At 39.8% G+C, this 19527-nt stretch overlaps 1 protein-coding gene across 1 annotated transcript in view; it reads right to left on the reverse strand.

Moving 5' to 3' along the window:
* The window catches only part of ITPR1 (inositol 1,4,5-trisphosphate receptor type 1), a 236612-nt gene that overhangs the window by 74914 nt on the left and 142171 nt on the right, over positions 1-19527 (reverse strand). The window contains exons 38-41 of the mRNA XM_075073238.1: positions 18459-18494; positions 16735-16782; positions 11946-12078; positions 10927-11117 (exon numbers count right to left, since the gene is read on the reverse strand). Of these exons, the coding sequence (XP_074929339.1) occupies positions 10927-11117; positions 11946-12078; positions 16735-16782; positions 18459-18494 (408 nt within the window). The remainder of the gene's footprint in view (positions 1-10926; positions 11118-11945; positions 12079-16734; positions 16783-18458; positions 18495-19527) is intronic.

The following is a 19527-nucleotide window of genomic DNA, read 5'->3' on the forward strand; positions in this document are numbered from 1 at the left end:
ACCCCTCTCCCAGCTCCCAATATAGAGCTAGAAGTTAATCAATGAAGACTGGTTTCATGAGAAATTGTTCAATGATCAACTTGACATGCAGGGATGTTTCCAAAAGGAAAGTCCCTTCAGCTACTGAGAAAAAGATTACCTCTCTGGCCTGGAAACAGCAGATCTTTCACTCCAATGTCAGAGAGAAATGAGTAAGTGGAAGTTAGCTTGTCTTGGTTATCCTGGTGGGCTACCACTATGAACTATTACAAAACTCCTGTAGTTTTATGAAGGTGTACTTGCAAAAAAGCTCACCCCCACCTCATCTAGCCAGACTGTACTTCAAGGCATCCATATTTCACACTTTTAAAAATAAACTGCAAAGCTAACATGAGCACTGAGTCAAATACAGAAACAAACCCCTTATGTTCCCCCCAGCCAGGCTGCAAGGGCTTTCAGCACAGAATAAAGTTGTTGTTTTTTTTTAAACAAACAATTCTGACACATCTAAGAAATCCTTTGGTATTTCCTTGTTTGCTAAAAATCCATCATTCTGAGTCCTTAGTAATACCATTAGTCCCATGGAACCTAACATTTGTTAGTTAAAATATTTCTGGGTTGAATGTGTTCTGTAGCCTGAATTAAGCCCATAAGGAATATCTGCTGCTTGCCCAAACTTGCCATTTTTCAGCATAGCTTTACACTTCACCTTTAACCACTGCAAGTGCAGAGGGAACATCATCACAGTAGCAACCCAGGCTACATAGTCTGCAAACACACACACACATGCAGAGCACACTTATGTTACTGATGTTCCCCTGCAGGGCTATACTCTGAACTGGAAACATTGTCCCCCTAACAACAAATCTGATTAAGGAGACTCTCAGAGAGGGACCTAACTGTTTAGTAACATATCCACTAATGGTGTTCTTTCCCCACAAACAATACAATGAAATCAGGTGGGAGAGCTAAGCCACTTGTTTCTGGAAGACCCCTTGTATTAGACACGCATTCCCAAAGGTGGCATTTAAAAGCCTGACGGTCTCCAATTTAAACTGGCAAATAATTCTCACAAGACACTAAGGTAAGAAGCAGCACAGGGGCAATGAGGTGAACGGAGATGACGGGGAAGCCAACAAGGCAACAATGGTGACTCATCAGTAGACATGTGCCTGTTCAGTTGGGGGTTAAAATTCCTGCAAACATGGAGCAGATGGCTCTAAAAGCGTGGGAGACTTGGGGCTCTGACTTGCTTTGACACAGGGCTTTTATTTGAGTTCCTCTCCACATGCATAAGAGCATTCACCTATGCACACAACAGGTCACATATGTGATCTATGTAAAGCTCTTATATGGAAAAGCATGTATCCCACTTCCTTAGAGAGCCATGAGGAGGTGTGAGAAACACGGAAGTCTACAGACTGCAAAGAAGGTGTAAGATCTTCTTGAGAGACAGGGGAATTAAAGAAAACCATAGCAACAAGTCAGTCCACCTACCCAAACCACCCACCCACCACCAGTTTCATTTGCTGACGCACTTCAAAAACAAGCTGGCTCCTACCAGCTCTGGAAGGTGAGCAAGCCCCGAGAGCTCATTAAATTCCCTTCTCAGCTACTCTTGTATGCCTGCAGCTAGTGAGCAAGTAGGATATAAATAGAAGTTATATAACATCTCTTTGTTGATTCCTGTGCTTACCCAAAAAAATCCACACACACACACACCCCTGCAGCATGACCTTGTTTTTCTGAATAGCTTGCCTCTGCCTGCTTGCTGAGGATTTTAATCCTGTTAGGGATCATCTTAAAAGTTTAAACAACAGGATATAGATTTCACAGGCAGGGGAATATAGGCAATATATTAAGCATTAGCAAGTTACTTTCTATATTCCTTATATTTTTAGAATGACATCTACTGACTGTTGAACTGACCCAGGGCTTCTCCAAGTAAGGTATATGAGAACATGCAGTTCTAAATAATACCGTATATAGGTTTACAGAGATCATACCATGGTGAGGAGATTTAACATTCAGACTCTGATATAGTTCCCCATCTTCATTTTTCACCACATAAATGCTATACTACAAAGGGCAGAGTCAGTGATGCTAGGCTCCAGGAAGCTGCTGTCTTGATTACTGATGCTTGATTAATTGCAAAACACAATACATCAATAACAGAGTGGAAAGCGTCCACAAGTTCAATGCCCTCCACCTTCTTACCCATCCCGTTCACAAGCTGGGACTCCTCTCTGGTAGCTTTATCTCATCCAGCGATAAAGAAATTATATTAATCAAACAAGAGCAGGAATGATTTCATAGCAGCTATTCAATCTTCAGTTCCCAGTGCAGTAATGTTATCAGTTATCATTTACACTATAGTGGTGTCTAAAGGCCCAGTGTGATAGATAGTATGTGTACACACACGCGTACATACTTATACATATATGACAGTCTCTGCCCCAGACAGCTTGCAATGTAAAATCTCATTGTCCACACGATCATCAGGGATATATTGCAATATGTGTTGACTTGATGATGATTTACAGTGTGACCAGATCAACTGGGATACATCCTGCAACATTTACACAATACGTAGATCATTGATATAGTACTCACTGGCATAAAAGATGAATTATAGACACAGAAGAGGACAAGACTGCTGACCTAAAGAGATTACAATTGATGGCATAGATGTTTGCTGAGAATTATGCTACCTCTCTTTGCAGGGAAAGTTTTGAAGCAGCAGTTTTGTTTGGAGTGTCACCAAAGCTAACAGTGACATTCTTTGGAGTACTGTACCTAGAAAAAGTTTCTAAAAATTTCATGATGAAAGATGTAGATGACCAGCTCGTACAGAGTTGGACAATAGCACAGGATGATTGTATTAGTTTTCTAAACAGAAGTTACATCTGTCTTGAGAATATTTTTCAGATTTAACTCTATACCAAAAAAAATTGGTTATTGATTTATGTAAATACCCCATCCCATTTTATTTACACACAAACAAATGCAAAGACAAATGTATACTACACATATGAAGAAAGAAAACAAACAATTTTTCTACAGGTAAAGTATTAGCGATTCTGAACCGTTGGTCAGAAAGAAAAATCTGACAATTCTACTTGCAAGAGTTTAGTGGTCCAGAAAGCATTTGTGATGATCCACCAACATACTTCATTTGACAACTTTCAAGACACTGGACCACAAAGCAGCTGGTATCACCTAGATATTCTGTGTCTGCATGTGCAATTGAATGTTGAGTAGTTTTGTAATAGTAGCTTTTAAACACACAAAATACATCTTCCATATTTTAATAAACTGGAAAATGCCCATTTTTAAAAAATCCACAACACTCTGATCAGTACTGCTTAGTCAGAAGGTACAGAATAGGTGGCTGCTTACAGCAGCAAAATATTAGGAGCAGCAAACCAGTCACTGTGGACTGGGAAGGGATAGCAGTTTGCTTAGGGCACTAAAATCCCTAGAAAGGTCCTGATTTTGCATATCCCTTCACTGCCTGAACTCTGACCAATTTTCAGGGTTAATTTCAAACCACCTGGTGTGCACTCTGAAGCAAGGTTGACCAAAATTCTGCAAGCAAGGCCTCTGGCTCCTGCAGCATTCCAAAGCAGCTGTCTAGAGATTCTACCTCTGCTTCAAGTACATTTAGATGATGGAATTTTTCATTGAAGTATATATGAAAGATTAACCTTATAAATATGTTAATAAACTCAACTTTTCAGTACCACTTGATTTTGTACATTTCAGCGTGCTGCAGAATTTTATACTGAAAATAAATAGCAATTATGATGGCTGTGAAGCTGAAGGTTCTGGCAGTTGGGCAGGACACAGTTGGAGGTTCTGGCACTAAGGAAAAGGAGGACAGTGGTTTAGTAGCATAGAGTAAGTAGATTTCTCACATTTCGTTTCAAAGTTATTCATCCCAGTGGGATGAATGGTGCAGTTCACGTCTCTAACAGTTACTATTTCAGGTTGTCTGCAGACGCAGGGACCACACCTGTTTACGTCTGCAAGGGGCACTGCCAATATCTCACAGACAGTTACGACTCTCCATCCAACAAATGCTATTGATAGCTGGGATGCCCATATCCTTTTGGGTGTAGATTTACTAGTCCTGGTTGGCTACTGTCCTGAGAAGTCAGTTAGAACTGAAGGAGCAACAGATTGGAAAGGCAATGTAGTAGATCAGAATGGTGTGTTTTTAAATGTATGCCACCTACCATGTCTAGATACTAATGTTTTGAACTCCTGGATAATTAAAACAGATGACTCTTGAATTTGGCACCTGTGATTTTTCAAGGTTATCACTGGTTCTTTTTAGCACTGATCCAGGACATGAAACATTTTTCTTCTCTTAATACCAACTATGTCAAAATGGCACCTTTTTACTTAGCAGATCTGCTCCCCTTGTGCATTTAAAGTCCTTGCAACTTGAATGTCACCAACATTTTCTCTTTAAATTTTTTTTTTTTTTTTTTACACCTGTGCACTGCCAGCACAGCTGAGAAAGAATGATCTCAACTACTACTTCCTGTGCATCGACTGTACCATTTTTCACTGAGCTCCTATCCATTGCCTTTGAAGGCAATGGGGCACACCAGAGTCCAAAACCATAATCTGTCCTGAAGGATCTTTCTTGGTGTGGATACATAAGAAGGAAAGAAGCCAACATGTCTCTCAGGTCCCAGATAATTTTGCAGGGTTGGCACATATAATTAGCACCTTTTACATGTATAATGAGCTGATGTGATATGGAAATTAAGACACAAATATGGAACACCACAATGCCATTGTTACAGTCACATTTCAGGGAAGAATAACACTTATGCTGTAAGCTCCAGACCTTGGCCCAGAGCAGTTTTTTATTCTTGCTGCTTCATTAACTTTTGCCTGCATGCTATATCACACCTATGGCACTGGCTCCCAGGGCTAGTATTGTGGCACTACAGCACATGCTCTCCAGGATGCTGTTGGTAGAGGATATTCCCTGCTCTTCTCTTCCCAGATCTGGCTCTCACATCTCCATCAAAGAGTTCTGCACAGAGTTCCGCTGCAAGATGACTTCTTGAGCCCCTGAAAGTGCCAGGGACCTAGAAGGACCCTGTTTCCCCTCTCCTAAGCAGCCTCAGTTCAACCCTCTCCTATTCCTAAAGCAAGCAGCCACTGAGAAATGAGTACTAGGAGGCAGGGACTAATAGAAATTAAAAGTAATATTCAGAGTGCGATCTTTAATCAAGTTCTTATCTGCATATAATGAACTTTGGTTTGATTATCAATCCCCTTTGCCATGTAATTTCTATTTACACCCTTATCAAGAGCGGTATACCTGGGAAAAGAAGAATTATGGTTTGGGGTTGTTTCACCTGTAAGAGTATATGCAATAAAACAGAGATATACTAGCCCTGAGGACTGGTACCATATTAAGCTCTTGTGGGATTTTAGTACATACTTCACCAAAATGAAGTCAGTCTCATCACTTTATTTGATCTTGACAACACTACTTGGGAGTGGCCGTGGGAAACCTATTTTTCAACTTTTGAGAAAATCCCTAATTAAGTGAGCTGACCAAAAATCACCATGGAGAAGAGGAAGTTATGTAAGGCAGTTTACTCATTATTAACTTTCAAAGATCCAGGAAACCTGAAACTCCAGGAGGTGAAACAGCATATATGGTGCACATAATTTTTATTTGGCAGATGAGAGACGCGCTATAGGAGAAGTCTTTAGCAATTTCCTCCACTGTCATTCACTTGCCGAGTTTACGTTAACTGAAGCCAATTCACAGTGTTGAAGTTTATATATGCAATAGACTACTCTCTGATCTGCTCTAAAGTAGAGAAGTATGCTCTGAATTAAGCTTGCCTACAAGCAAAATCACAAAGCAAAATTGTGCAAAGCAAGCCAAAGAAAACAATGTATGTAGCAACAGGTGCCACACACAGGCCAGCAGCACTACTGAAAGTAGTGCATGCATCCGACGAAGTGGGTATTCACCCACGAAAACTCATGCTCCAATACATATGTTAGTCCTGTGGCACCTTATAGACTCTTTGCTGCTTTTACAGATCCAGACTAACACGGCTACCCCTCTGATACTGAAAGTGAGTGAATGCTGGTTCTTTTACATTACACAGCTCTGAAGGTGATTTCTGAAACAACACCTATCCATGTATTTCTCAGGAGTTTTTGCCATCTCTCGGAAAGCACCAGCGGAGAATGACTAGTTCCAGCTTTCTGTGGGTTTACACACTAGGAGGTACATAAAATAGAAGGGAGCTTACATAATTTTCAATTCAGTGAGCAGTAACATTTCTCAAGTTAATTTATTGCCTTTTCTGACCCTTCGATTCAAACTCATCTGTGCTATTATAAATTGCCATGGTGCTGAATCAGGGGTGAGCTTCCATAGCAAATTTGAACTCTCACTCCAATAGGTACAGTAAGCTCATTTCAAACAGAAACAGTTTCTTGGACATTTCTATTAGCTTGCCTGGCAGTAGAGATAATGAAAATGCTCACGTGTATTCTAGATATTAGAACTAACCTAATCTGGATTAGGACATTCCATCTTGATCGTTTAATGTGTCAGTGAAACAGAAAGTCATTTCCACAGTTAAAACAGCCTATTAGAATAATAATGAAATAATTAACAATCAGTCACATTCATCACCATTATAAAACATGCAGCAACACCGAAGCCAGTGTGCTCAAATATCTACTAACAAAGATTTAGCAGCAACAACTATTCAAGTTATCCTTGTCCAATAACACAGTGATCTCTTCTCCCATTAAGGCACATGGGAGTTACCAGGCAACTCCCATTATTAACTTTAAACAGGAGCATCATCACACAAGTCCCTGTGTGTCAGTGGAAACTTTTTGCTTCACTGCACTCTGTGCTCATTTCCCATGTGAAAACCTATGGTAAGAAAATACCACGCAAGAACGAAGCATTTCAGATCTCATTGCCAAGAAAGTCATTTTGCGTAATCCGTTTTGCCAGTATTCCAATAGCTTCCTCATTCTCAATTTGAAAGCAGTAAAAACATTCACAGAGTGTAGTGTGAGCTTGTTGAGAATACCATAGTTAAATAAGAGCTGCTAATAATAAATATACATTTGTCATGAATGAAGATAATTAATTTGTGTAGAATTGCAAGGCAAAGAATTCTGGGAGGTGGAGTTTCTGAAATTTAAAATTAGAAGTACATGTGCACTGACAGTCTGTGATATAAGATTAACAAGCTCAGACTCACTATTCTAATGGCAGTTTGTTAAAATTACAGTAGGATCTCAGCAAATCCACACTAAAGATTGGGAGAGCTATTATGAAGTTCTCACCTAAATTTGCAAAGTTCAAGAAGTGAATAAAAAAAGCAGAGAGTGGCAAAGACAGTGCACCACAAAATGTACTTTGTTCATTTTGACAAGTGTATCTGGGTTTTCAAAATACCTCATAATAGACTAGTAAAGTTCTGCAGCATGTTTTGTAGAAGTAATGAAGTCTTAGCAATAGGAAATGTCACACTTCCATACTCTACTATTAAATCTTTCCTATGCAGAAGGGAGAGATTCTTTTTAAAAATGTGAATTGAAAGCAGTGTGGACAAATGGACTACCAAATGCTGACCTTCTGTAACAGTCTTAAGCAGCTTCGTTTCACCTGCTCACCAGCTTAACCTTCCAGTTTTCTAGGCAACTAGATACAACATTGTCCCCAGGTGCGAAGGGGAAGCATGGTTATACTAACCTCACCCAGAAAGGAGACCAATTTAACTGAGCCATAATTTAGTCATTACTTTGTGGGAGGGAGAAGTGAAATCATGATTTTACATCATCAACTTTCAAGTTCATTTTGATTTGTAAATTCTGAGCCAGCTGTTCTCCCAGGAATTAAGCTCCATCGTCAGCATTTTTCTACATTTAATTTTTATACTTGATTTTTAACGACTCGGGTAGTGCTGAATGATTAGGAAGAGCTGAAGTACAGCTGTTCTTTATGTATACTGAAGCCGCACCTTGAGGCCCTGATCAGAGAGCCCCATTGTGCCAGGCACTGACCAAGGCAAGAACACGCCCTGCTCCACAATCTAAACTAACAAGTAGGGGTGGGAGGGAACTGCCAAAATGAGGACCTTTGCATCCATTGCCACGTTCTGCACTTTGGCACTCTGCCTTTGGGGCTGTGGGAATCCTTGGCGAGTAGTTCATCTGTGGCACAACTACTTCACAGGGTACTTTCAGCATAGTCCCATTCATAGTTTAGGTGTATGAGTAATAGCTCCTGGACGTGCCTGTGCCCTTCTATTCTGTACAGCACTAGCTGTAGGTTTCAGTGAATGATTTGGTGCATAAAACCTCAGTGTAATTCTGAACTTAGAATCAATTCATCTGAACTAAAAAGAAAAAGCCAAAAACCAAACACGACCCCCACTAAGATGAGATATTTTCTACGGCTGCATTGGTGCACGTAGACACACGTATGCTCTCTCTCTGAACCGCTGCTGACTACACAGATCATTTCCCTAAAGCTAGGGACACTCCCTGAGCACTTACCCGCAGAGCTGGAGAGGATGGAAAAAGTTAGTCTAGTTTGCTGGAAGTAGCATCTTAGAAGGCAAGATCATGACAGAAATTGGCAGAGTTGTAAGGTACGGATGTGAAAGTGCTAGGAGGTTTTACTGAAATTGCTGCACGCCAACAACTTCTTCCTCAGCAAACACTTAATCTACAGTCCCCCCACATGTGCAGTGATACACATCAAGTGGCAACTAGGGAGTCTTCCTTTTTGGTTAAAAATATCTCCTTGGAGATGAATGTAAGATTTCCCTACTATATGTAAATCAGAGTTAGAAAGTGATCCCTTGGATCATCTAGTCAAAATAAACTGGGAGGTGGCCCTATTCAGCCCATAGGCTTCAAATTCCAGAATAAGCTAAGGAATATAGATTTATCCTTGAATTTGATTTACCTGCCAATATGATATGGGAAGATATCTGTGCATTGCTAGGGAGATGAAGGCTCAGATTTAAAACTTGAGAAGATAAATTTCAGCCTGCAATAGTATTGCTGTTATTAAAAATTTAAGTTTGTGTGGGGCTCTTTATCTTTTGTCTCAGGCAGAGTGAGCTAAAATGTTGCTCACAAGAGCGCACTCCATGTCCTCTTGCTCATACATATAACAACCAAAAAAAAAAAAAAAAAAAAAGAGTGCTGAGTGTGTCTAGTATACTACTAGAATATACCATATTAGAAGGTTGACATTGCACGGTGACATTGTGTATAACGATGCTGGCTGAGTATCACATTGTGAGGTAACATCACAAAGCAATCTATCAGTTCGTCGCACTGAGCTGTGGGTCTCTGAATCAATACCATGATGGATATAACTATTAGTTCTTCAGGATTTAATACAACTGCTAACACCCAGAAACCAGTGCCCTTTATGGTCTTTTATTCTATTTCTTTTCTTGCCAGAGCATATGCTGTAACAAGTGCATATTCTTTTTGTTAATAATAATGGAAATAAACACTTTTAGATAATCTGGTCATAGAAAGCCTGATGTCTACTGCACAACTTGAGAGCTTGTGGCTTTTAGCAAAGCCTGATATTCTCCCACCCCCCTCACCCACAAAAATCTGAGCTAAATTCATCTTGATATAATTCCACTGATTTCAAATGACTTATATGAAAACTTACATGGGAATTTTAACAAGTTAGCTTGTCTATCATTATCATCATCAAGCAATAGTTTAAGAAGTGCTGAAGGGGCCCAACCAGAATCAGCGCCCCATTGTGCTGGGTGCTGTGCAAACACACAGAAAAAATATTCCCTGGCCTGGAAATCTCACAATCTATAAGGCAGACAGACAGACAAAACGTTGGGGGAGTGGATGTAACTAACATTCTGGAGATAATATTTCTAAAATTCATGAACTACAGCTGTGACATTAAGCGAGAAACCTAAACATGTCAATTACCTTAAGTGTTGAGAAATACTTACTTAATATTTAATTCTCTAAAAGAAAAAAAAAAGGATATTGTTTAAAAATAACTGCACTACCAAGTTACTGATAGTTTTATTCGGACACAGAATAGAAAGAAATAAAATTATTGTACATATTGGGAAAAACCCACTCTAGACTATTTATACAATATACAGACATATCAATATTTCTCAAAAAACTCTGCACTTTCCAAGCAATATTCAGAACCCCAAATACAGGTGCATTAAGTCCTACACAGACTGATCCTGCTTAAAGTGTAGAGTCAATGATAAGGCATCACATATTCTGTGATAGCCTTTGTAGGCTGTTTATCCACAGCAATGCATTGGTTCACATGTGGAAGAACAAAAGTAATTGTGCTTTTGACACATGGCTTTTTTACTGTATGCGCATCAAGCCACACACAAACCCTAGGCTGGTAGGTCTAGACATCTAGCACAAACTTCTAATTCAGTCAATAAAACCAAACTAAATTTAAAGACATGTAAGCCAATGAGAGCAACACTGCCAGGGAATTAACTACAACCTGGGGCTTTTCACAAAGTAAAGTGTCTTCTGATTTTAAGCCAGATAAAAGCAAAAGCTTAGTCCTGAAAACTCTTACACACTTGCTTAATTTTACTCATGCAAGTAGTCCCACTGACTACTGCATCCTGCTATACTGCCTTAACAACCTCAAATCCAAGCTTCCACTCAAAGCCAACATTTCGAAGTCAGTGATATCTAGCTACTTTTAAGTTAAAACACCTGGGTAAAGACATATTACCGTGAAATATTGCAATACTCAAAAATACACAATACACACCCAGTACTTTAGGCCTAAGATTATCTAATCACAGCTCAAAGCAACAGGGATTTTATAAAATGAATTTCAATTGATGATGTTTTTAGCAATCAGCTCATTGTTATCCATTTCCTTACCTGTATAGTAGTGTTGCCACCCTCCAGAAGAGCAATGGCTAGCAGAATACTTTCATGAAAAACTCTGTCACTGGTGGCATTCATGATAAGGTCTATGACGAGGTTGGATGCACCTTCCTTATCCAGATGACATTGGACGTCGGCCAAACTCATTTCACCTCGACTCATTGAACTGGATCCGGAGCTTCCTCCTATAAAGGTAAATCACAATGAATAGCTTGAGACTCACTCACCCCTTCATTCTATCAGGTGATAGAACTCATTTTCCAATAAAGTAGAGTAAAATGTTATAGCCTAATAAATTAACACTGTGAAAAATTTAAAGTGCCAATCAGGTGTTTAACTCTGTACAAAAGACAATGACAAGTTCTCTCATGAAGAGCTTATACAGTCTAGAAAAGGGGTTCTTAAACTGTGGGACTCCAAATTGGGTTGCAACCCCATTTTAATGGGGTCACCACGGCTGGCGTTAGACTTGCTGGGACCCAGGGCCGAAGCCTGGGGCCCACGTCCCACCGCCTGGGGCCCATAAGTTAGGCCACTCTCAGCTCAGAAAAAAGTTAAGTTCATTTATACATTTAATTTTAATGTATTCTCTTTCAACAGCATTTGGTTTTGTCAATTAGACGTTTGCTGACTTCTTCGAGAGTCCATATGAATAAAAACATTTTAAATTACCGAACAGGCAAACTACGCTCATCTTTACAGTGTGAAGTGAAAACAATCCAGAAGAGTGGGAAAAAAAAATATTAGGATGGTTTCTGAAACCAACATTACATCATAAAAGAACAAACCTATAAAACTCCTTCCCAATCCTATTATTGAGAGATAGAAATAAGTTGTCCTTTTCTATGCAACTCACAGAAAGTCAAGAGGATGGGTGAGTGGGGGCCATCTCAAAGGGAAAAAAAAAAGTTACTTCACCTGTAAAATTTTCAGTTTGTTATGCAGCAACAAGCATAGACAATATGGCAGGCTAGAGTCATACAAATCACTAATTAGAAGGCAGCACATCCTACCTCCTCCCCCAGCTTTGCAAGTGCCTCCAGGAGACAATGGGCCATTGCCAAAGCTTGTAAGGCTCTCTCTTCTTCCTGCAGGTCTGACGTTGCCATAGTAACGGTTGACCAAAACTTGCCTGAGTGCTTCACCCTTAATTCAAACACGGTAATGAAATCAGTATTTGAGTTTAATGTATAAATGAACGAACAATCAAGAGAACCAGGAGTGGTCTTATAATTGGCCTAGTTTCACCAAAGGTGGTGGGGGAAGGAAGGACTGAAATCGTCAATATTTCAAAACAAAACTTCCTTGAACATCCTACAACATTTTCAGACCAGCCTAGTCACTATATATCCATCCCACAAGCCTCGCCTAAGGTCACGGGTACCAAATGCCAGCAATAGCTAAAGTTCGCATGCCACGCTAAAAAATTCTAGCTTGTGTAATATTGAGATTTTATTCCAAAGGTGCATTTTTACCAGGGTCCATTAAAAAGGACCCAGGGCTCAACTTTAAAAATCAGACATGGAATTTGAGTGACACAAAAAAAAACCCAACCCACACAAAGTGGGGATTTGTTAAGGGGACAGTTAGACCTCTGGAAAAGGGCATGAAGAGAGAGAGAGAGAGAGAGAATGAAGTCATGGTTTAAAATAACATATTGTTATGAGAATAATCCTCCCTCTTCATACTCCATTTTGAGAACATTAAAGAGCAGAAACATCCTGCCATCCCCAAATAATTCAAGTTAGTTGACACTACACATCTGTGTATAATCTCAGCTCCATTAATAGTTTACTGCTTTCCAACTCTTTAGTAAATAAAAAGCACAGATCTTCCCTGCAGCAAATACAGATGGGTCATTTTGATCAGCCAGCATCCTAGCATATGAGATCTTACATGTTCCGGGACAACAGTCCTCCAGTAACTTGTAGATGCTCAACTATATTCAAAGTTAGAAGGCCACAAGCAACGTTCTACTCTGAATAAGAAGCCCTGAACACATGCAGCTCATCAGTGGAAGATGAGAGCCTGTGATACTTCTCAGAATCTGAACCACCATTAATAGGCCCAAGACTGCTTCCACTGATGTCATTAAGAACACAACTGAGACCACAATTGAGCACTATGTCCCCAAGCTGCATGGTTATTTTGGTTACACAAAAGTTGGTAGCATGCCCAGCAATGAACAGGTACAGCAGGTATTTTGAGAGTCTTTTAAAACCTTTATAGGTAAAGACAGAGACATGTAACTGTAAAATTAAAAAATACATGGGGTTTTGAGGAGACAAGCAAAAAATGACTTTAGGAAGAGAGGGAAAAAAATCCAAAGTGGAACAAAACAAAGTATCTTAATGACTTTGAGCTCCACTGGCAAAATTCACCCTGCACGTTGTATTATAGTTCATACGCCAAATAATGTAATTTGCCAGATCCATCAAAATGTCCTTAACAACGTAGCTTGACATCATCTGCTGTACAAGTCAAGCCTTTGTTTGAAAACTTTATAAGTGATTTTTAAAACACAAATGTAAAATAATGAAATAGACCCATTAAAATACAGAGTGTAAAAAGAAGAGTGATTTGTAGTTTGGATGAGAAACACTTTAAAGTGGGCTCTCTTTAACAAGCAACTGGGGCAGCTTACCTGAAAGTTAAAAATCTTGTAACATCTTTTGGAAAGTTATAGGCTATCCTCGGTGTGCTGGAGAACAGTGCCTCCTTTCCTAAGAGAATTCCTATGTTGAAAGCATAATGGCTATACTCTTTGCCTTAGTCATTGTGCATCTAGCATCAGACTTCAGAATTATTCCCACATACTATTAGTAGGGCCCTACCAAATTCATGGTCCATTTTGGTAAATTTTTCAGTCATAGGATTTAAAACATCTTACATTTCATGGATTCAGAAATTTATCTATCTAAAATTTAATGGTGTTGTGACCGTGGGATCCCAACCCAAAAGGCAGATGGGGGGTGGGGTCACAAGGCTATGACAGGGGGTGGTTGTGGTATTGTCCCCCTTTCTTCTCGGTAGCACGCCTTCAGAGCTGGGCGACCAGAGAGTGGCCGCTGCTAGCAGCAGTGCAGAAGTAAGGGTGGCAATACCATTCCATGCCACCCTCACTTCTGCCCTGCTGCTGGCAGTGGTGCTGTCTTCAGAGCTGGGTGTCCAGCCAACAGCCAAGGAGGTTCCTGCAACTGGAGGAAGTTCCCAGAAGTGGGTCTGACCCAGCCTAGGAGCAGCCTGTGCAGGGAAAGAGGTAGTCCTGTCCCTCCCCTACCCAGCACATGGTAGGAACCCCCAACTGGCATGCCTCCAGCCCTGCTGCTCCCCAGCTCCAGGCCCAGTGCTCGGAGGTTAAAGGGGCCTTGGGCTGGCTGTATGTGAGAGGGGAAGGAGGGGTGACGACAGAACCCCGCCATAGCACAGCACCCTGGGTAGTCACCAACATTGCCCACATGGAAGGCTTGACCTGCCCCCACAAAAGCGATGACCCCTCCCATACCATGCCACCATCACTTCTCCACTGCTGCCAGCAGTGATGTTGCTTTCAGAGCTGGGTGCCTGGCCAGAAGCCACCACTCTCCAACTTCCCAGATCTGAAGGCAGAGCAGAAGTAAGGGTGGCAATATTGTGACCCCCCCGCTCCCACACAGCAGCCAAATTTCACAAGGGAGACCAGATTTCACGGTCCCTGATGCATTTTCCACAGCTGTGAATTTGGTAGGGCCCTAACTATTAACATGAAAGATGCTAGATAGGATCCCTATTTTATTCTTCTGCAATCAGCTTCATATGAGGAGTAAGATTCAAAATAAACCTTAAAAGAAGGCCTTGACAGCAACATGCTCCCAAAATTATAACAAAAGGCTCACGGGGTACTCCTCCCACAAATTCCTTAGCAAAATGATACCAGGAAAAGATCATTACTTCCAAGGTGCCTGTATTTTCGATCATTGATTGGGGTGGTCTGTGAAAATATAAGAGAGACAGAGGACTAGTTCTGCCTCTCCTACCCAAACACACACACACACAAAAACCCTCACACTGCGTGTGAGCTGTTTTGACGGACAATCACAAGATACCATTCCAGTACACGCTGCAGTGATTTACAACACTCCCGCTGCTCTCAGTTTTGCAGGCAAGAAAGGGTGCATGACAGAACAAGGTCAAACAGGCAAAAAAAACAAAGTATGCTGTCTTCTACATGTGTACTCATTAGAAGAGAAACTTGACATTTATACACCCTTCATGCCAAAATTAAGTTACAATGGGGTTTTCACATTATCATTTTCTCTTCTGTTAAATTAACTAGCAGTTGCCACAGCAACTGGCATTTAAAATGGTATTTTTTACTACCTACAAAAGAGCTTTAAACACATTCACTATGAATATCATTGTTCAATAAACTTCCCCCTACCCTGCCATCTTCTAAAGGTTAACGGTTGTTCTTTGGATTATAGGTAGTTTGCCTTTATTTCTACTCGAAAGGAAAAAAAATCTGATGACTAAACTTTAGTGGTCAAAATATTTCAGGCAAAAGAAAAGCTCAAGTGGAATTTCTGAGTACGCCTGTTGAGGCACCACCATCTTCTTGCTATTGTTGGACTACATCTAAAATAGTGACACTCATAAAAGAGTATGACAGCAAGAGAAAGCAGATGAGATCATATGTCAAGTGATTCCAATTTCTGGTCAAATGCTCATCCAGAGTTGCACAAGCTTGGAGATGTGTTTTCATTTTCAATACCACTTGGAGTTGCAGTTCAAGAACACTGGGAAGGAAAAGCTCATCACTTGCTTGATGTAATTGTTAAAAAGCACTGACAAGCACATGAGAATGTAATCTGAATAAAAGAGGAGAGAAAATATTTTCCCAAATCCTGTCATTAATTCAGCTGTAACAATGGGCTTGAGAACACTTCTCTAACTATAAAGTTAGTATTATACAGCACTTCAATGCTTACAATATGCAAACAAATATCAGATGTTTGGCTATATTAAGAAATATGAAACATGCTACCTAGAAAAGTTCAGTGACATTCAGTCTCCTCTGTATTTAGCATCCAGTTAGGCTATTGGTAAGCAATAGATAAGTGGTATGCAAATATTATTGTAGTCAATGGCATAGAATAGATGAATTGGGTGTTGTGTGTATATTAGAAAGTGTTTTATATTGGATGAAAACCTTTAGGAAGTAAGACATTGTGCATTTACATACATTCTTCAATTAAAATGCAAGATTAAGGCAGTAACACAGTTAAGAAGCAAGTACCACAATAACAGCAGCTTAACTAGAGGAGCAGGCTAAAGTGGGAAGCACCACAATGAACTACTAGCAGTGCTGATTTTGACGATTGCTTAGCTTTTATAACTAATACGCACTTTTTGGCCAGGCAAGTCAACTCTATGGGCCTGATTATCCTTTCAGACTGGCTTTACAATGGTGTGACATCACCAGTTTCAAGGGAGTTCCTCCCAAATTACAGTAGTGTGAAACAAAAAACACACCAGCCCTTGCGGTGGAGATTCCAAAGCAACCGAGGAAGCATACACACACATTTTCCATTTAATTTTAATTGAAGACGTGTCGTACATGCCTTCATCTACTTTACAGTTGAAACTGGTAGAAATACCAGTTTCAGATTTTCAAAGACATGGACACTAAGTTCCCTTTTAAAAACAGCCAAAAAAATTTCTCACACGAACTTTTCTGCCTGCATATACTGTTTAAGAAAAAAGGAGAGATGGAAGGAAGTGTAATGGTAATTAGCAGTAAATATACCAGACTACTATACATACCCTTTTATGATCCTCCAGCTGCCTCTGTAGTAGACTTTGATCAAGCTCCTGCTGAGCATGCAGAAATTCTGTTGTAAAGTGTAATACTAAAGAGACACTAATATCTTCAGCATCAATAACTAAACAGTAGAAAAATTCAAGAAAGTCATACAACTGAGAGTAATGGGGGAGGGACGGTAGGTCGATTGACAAACTTATTGAAGAGTTTCAGGGCTTATCTACATCTTTGATGCTTTCCATCAAACTACACAGGGCATGCACATTTGCTAGATGTTTTTACATATTCAAAAGTAAAAGTAGCACAGAAAGTTTCCATCTAGTTACACAGTAACTCATAGTACAAAACAGAAAGGAAAAAAAAAAAAAAAAGGCCAGGTTCTTGGCAACTCATACGTGCATTACATCCATGCATACACACTTATACACACACAAACACACACCATTTCTGGAGGAAGTGTTATTTTGACACACCTCACTCTGGCCAATTAGGAAGTCCGGTCTCTTGTGAATGTGGAAGACATTTGGCATATAATGCCAATGCCAATGCCTCAGTTCTGTTTGAGGCTTTCAACGTACTTTTGTTCTGCTGTGCAGAGTAAATACTATGACAGGTATAATGGTGAAAGCCAAATGGCTCTTCTCTTTGAACAAGGTAGATTTTCAGAACAGAACAATGTCTTCGAAAGCATGGATCATTCATGACAATCATTTTTCAGGGACTGATTTAACACTAAGAGGCTATTTCCCACGTGTCTCATTGAACTCATTCTGTAACCACTGAGCACTTAAGACAGACATTCAAACACTACTCCACAAACGCTACTTATAATAAAGTTCCAAAATACCAAAAACTGCATTTCTCTCTTCTTCACTTACAACAAATCCATAATACTGTTCAGCTACATAAAATTCTTTACGTAGCCTAGGCAATTGAAAAGAAGCTAGACTTAAGCTTCCATATAGCTTTAATCAAAAGTAAAACTGATCTCGTAGGAAGTGGTATGCTCTGTGCCAACCACATCATTAGTTGCTTCATTAGTTTCAAAAGAATTCAAGCTTTCATAAATAAATACATAAAAGTTCTAGTCCTAAATGTTTTTGGTGGCTAAATTGTTGACTATGAACTGATTCATCCTAATGGGTGCTAACCCTGTAGTGTAATGATGACAACTGAAAGGTCAACTTTACTACTTCACTGAATCTTTTTAAAAACAGGAATATTCAATTATTCTGGATTTGTTGAACTTGGGTAAAGTTCCACTATTTTCTCACTCCTCCCCACCCCACCCTTCACCTCCCAACCTCTTGTTTTTAACATGCAGGATAAAATGATTTCGGATCGGATTTCCCCTAGAAGTGAGAGGAATGAAGCCTAGTTTTCTCACACAAGGGATCTGAGCTGAGACTTTCAGCGTAGTGCCTCCATTAAAGATGGGTGGCTGAATTACCTGTACAGCTTTGAAAGTTTCAGTTTTTGCTCCTTTGGGGTTCTTGATGGTACAATATGAGAACAAGTTTTGAATTGGTAAGAGACCTATTTTTTCCCCCATTGGCAAGAAAATTTTATACTGGACTGAACCATTTCAGCAGGGTTGCATATGTCCCTCTGCCTACATCATTCAATAAAACATAACACAGATTTGACCAACGAGAAAGACATTTAAGCATGACTACTTCAAAACACCAATATTTGTGTGTTTTACAAATATAGGTGGGCAACACACCTCTACAGAGCTTTCCGTTTCTGGAGGTTGCGGCAGCTAGTTGAAAGTAAAATGCAGATAATTAGTCATAGTTCAGGAATGTTTCATCTAAACAGAAATCTAATGGTAAACACATAGGGAGAAGGGAATTTAAAAACCAACCAAAACAAACACACACACAAAAAAAAACCTTTCCATGGATTTTCTGCCACTCATTTGACTTTAGCTGCATCATCTTGCTGAATTATGGCATAATTGTGGTTTCTACACATACTGAAATAAATTTACTGCTTACATTATATTGCTGATAAGGGACCAAGTTTTCCAAAGCGCATCTGCTAAAGTTGCACGTTCCCAACTTGCTCACACGAACTATCAATATGGAAGAACACACCCTGATTTACAGGTGCATGTAGTTTCATGCTTCCATTAGCTCACATGCAACTTGGAGATGCACAAACACGGCCTTTCCAAAATCTGCCCACAAACATATACACTGACATACATGGTGAACTTAACACATTTTAGTGTAGTGGCTTAATCCCCAGTGGGGGTAAATCACTGTCTGAATATCACTTGCAGTATATATCTGTTTTAGGATATGGATTTTGAAAGGGCATTTTCATTTATAAGATAAACGTTCTTTTTCTGAAATAAAAGAACAATGTCATTACAGTGTTGGACATCAGCAACCAAGCAGGAAGCTCAAGGGGGATGAATAGATTTTCCATTTAAAATGTGATGCTACATGTTAACACAAATTAAGATGAGTCTACCCATATCACTTAGTAAAATTTACACATTCAACACAGATACAGGGGAGGGATAGCTCAGTGGTTTGAGTATTGGCCTGCTAAACCCAGCATTGTGAGTTCAATACTTGAGGGGGCCACTGAAGGATCTGGGGCAAAATCAGTACTTGGTCCTGCTAGTGAAGGCAGCAGGCTGGACTCAATGACCTTTCAGGGTCTCCTCCAGCTCTATGCGATCGGTATATCTCCACATATTATTATTATATTATTTTACATTCGAGACCTATAAAGCCTTTTTAACATGGGTAATTAATTTAATATTCTGAAGCAAATACACT

The sequence above is a fragment of the Chelonoidis abingdonii genome, chromosome 17 (genome assembly GCF_003597395.2).
Source record: "Chelonoidis abingdonii isolate Lonesome George chromosome 17, CheloAbing_2.0, whole genome shotgun sequence".
Taxonomy (NCBI): Eukaryota; Metazoa; Chordata; order Testudines; family Testudinidae; genus Chelonoidis; species Chelonoidis abingdonii.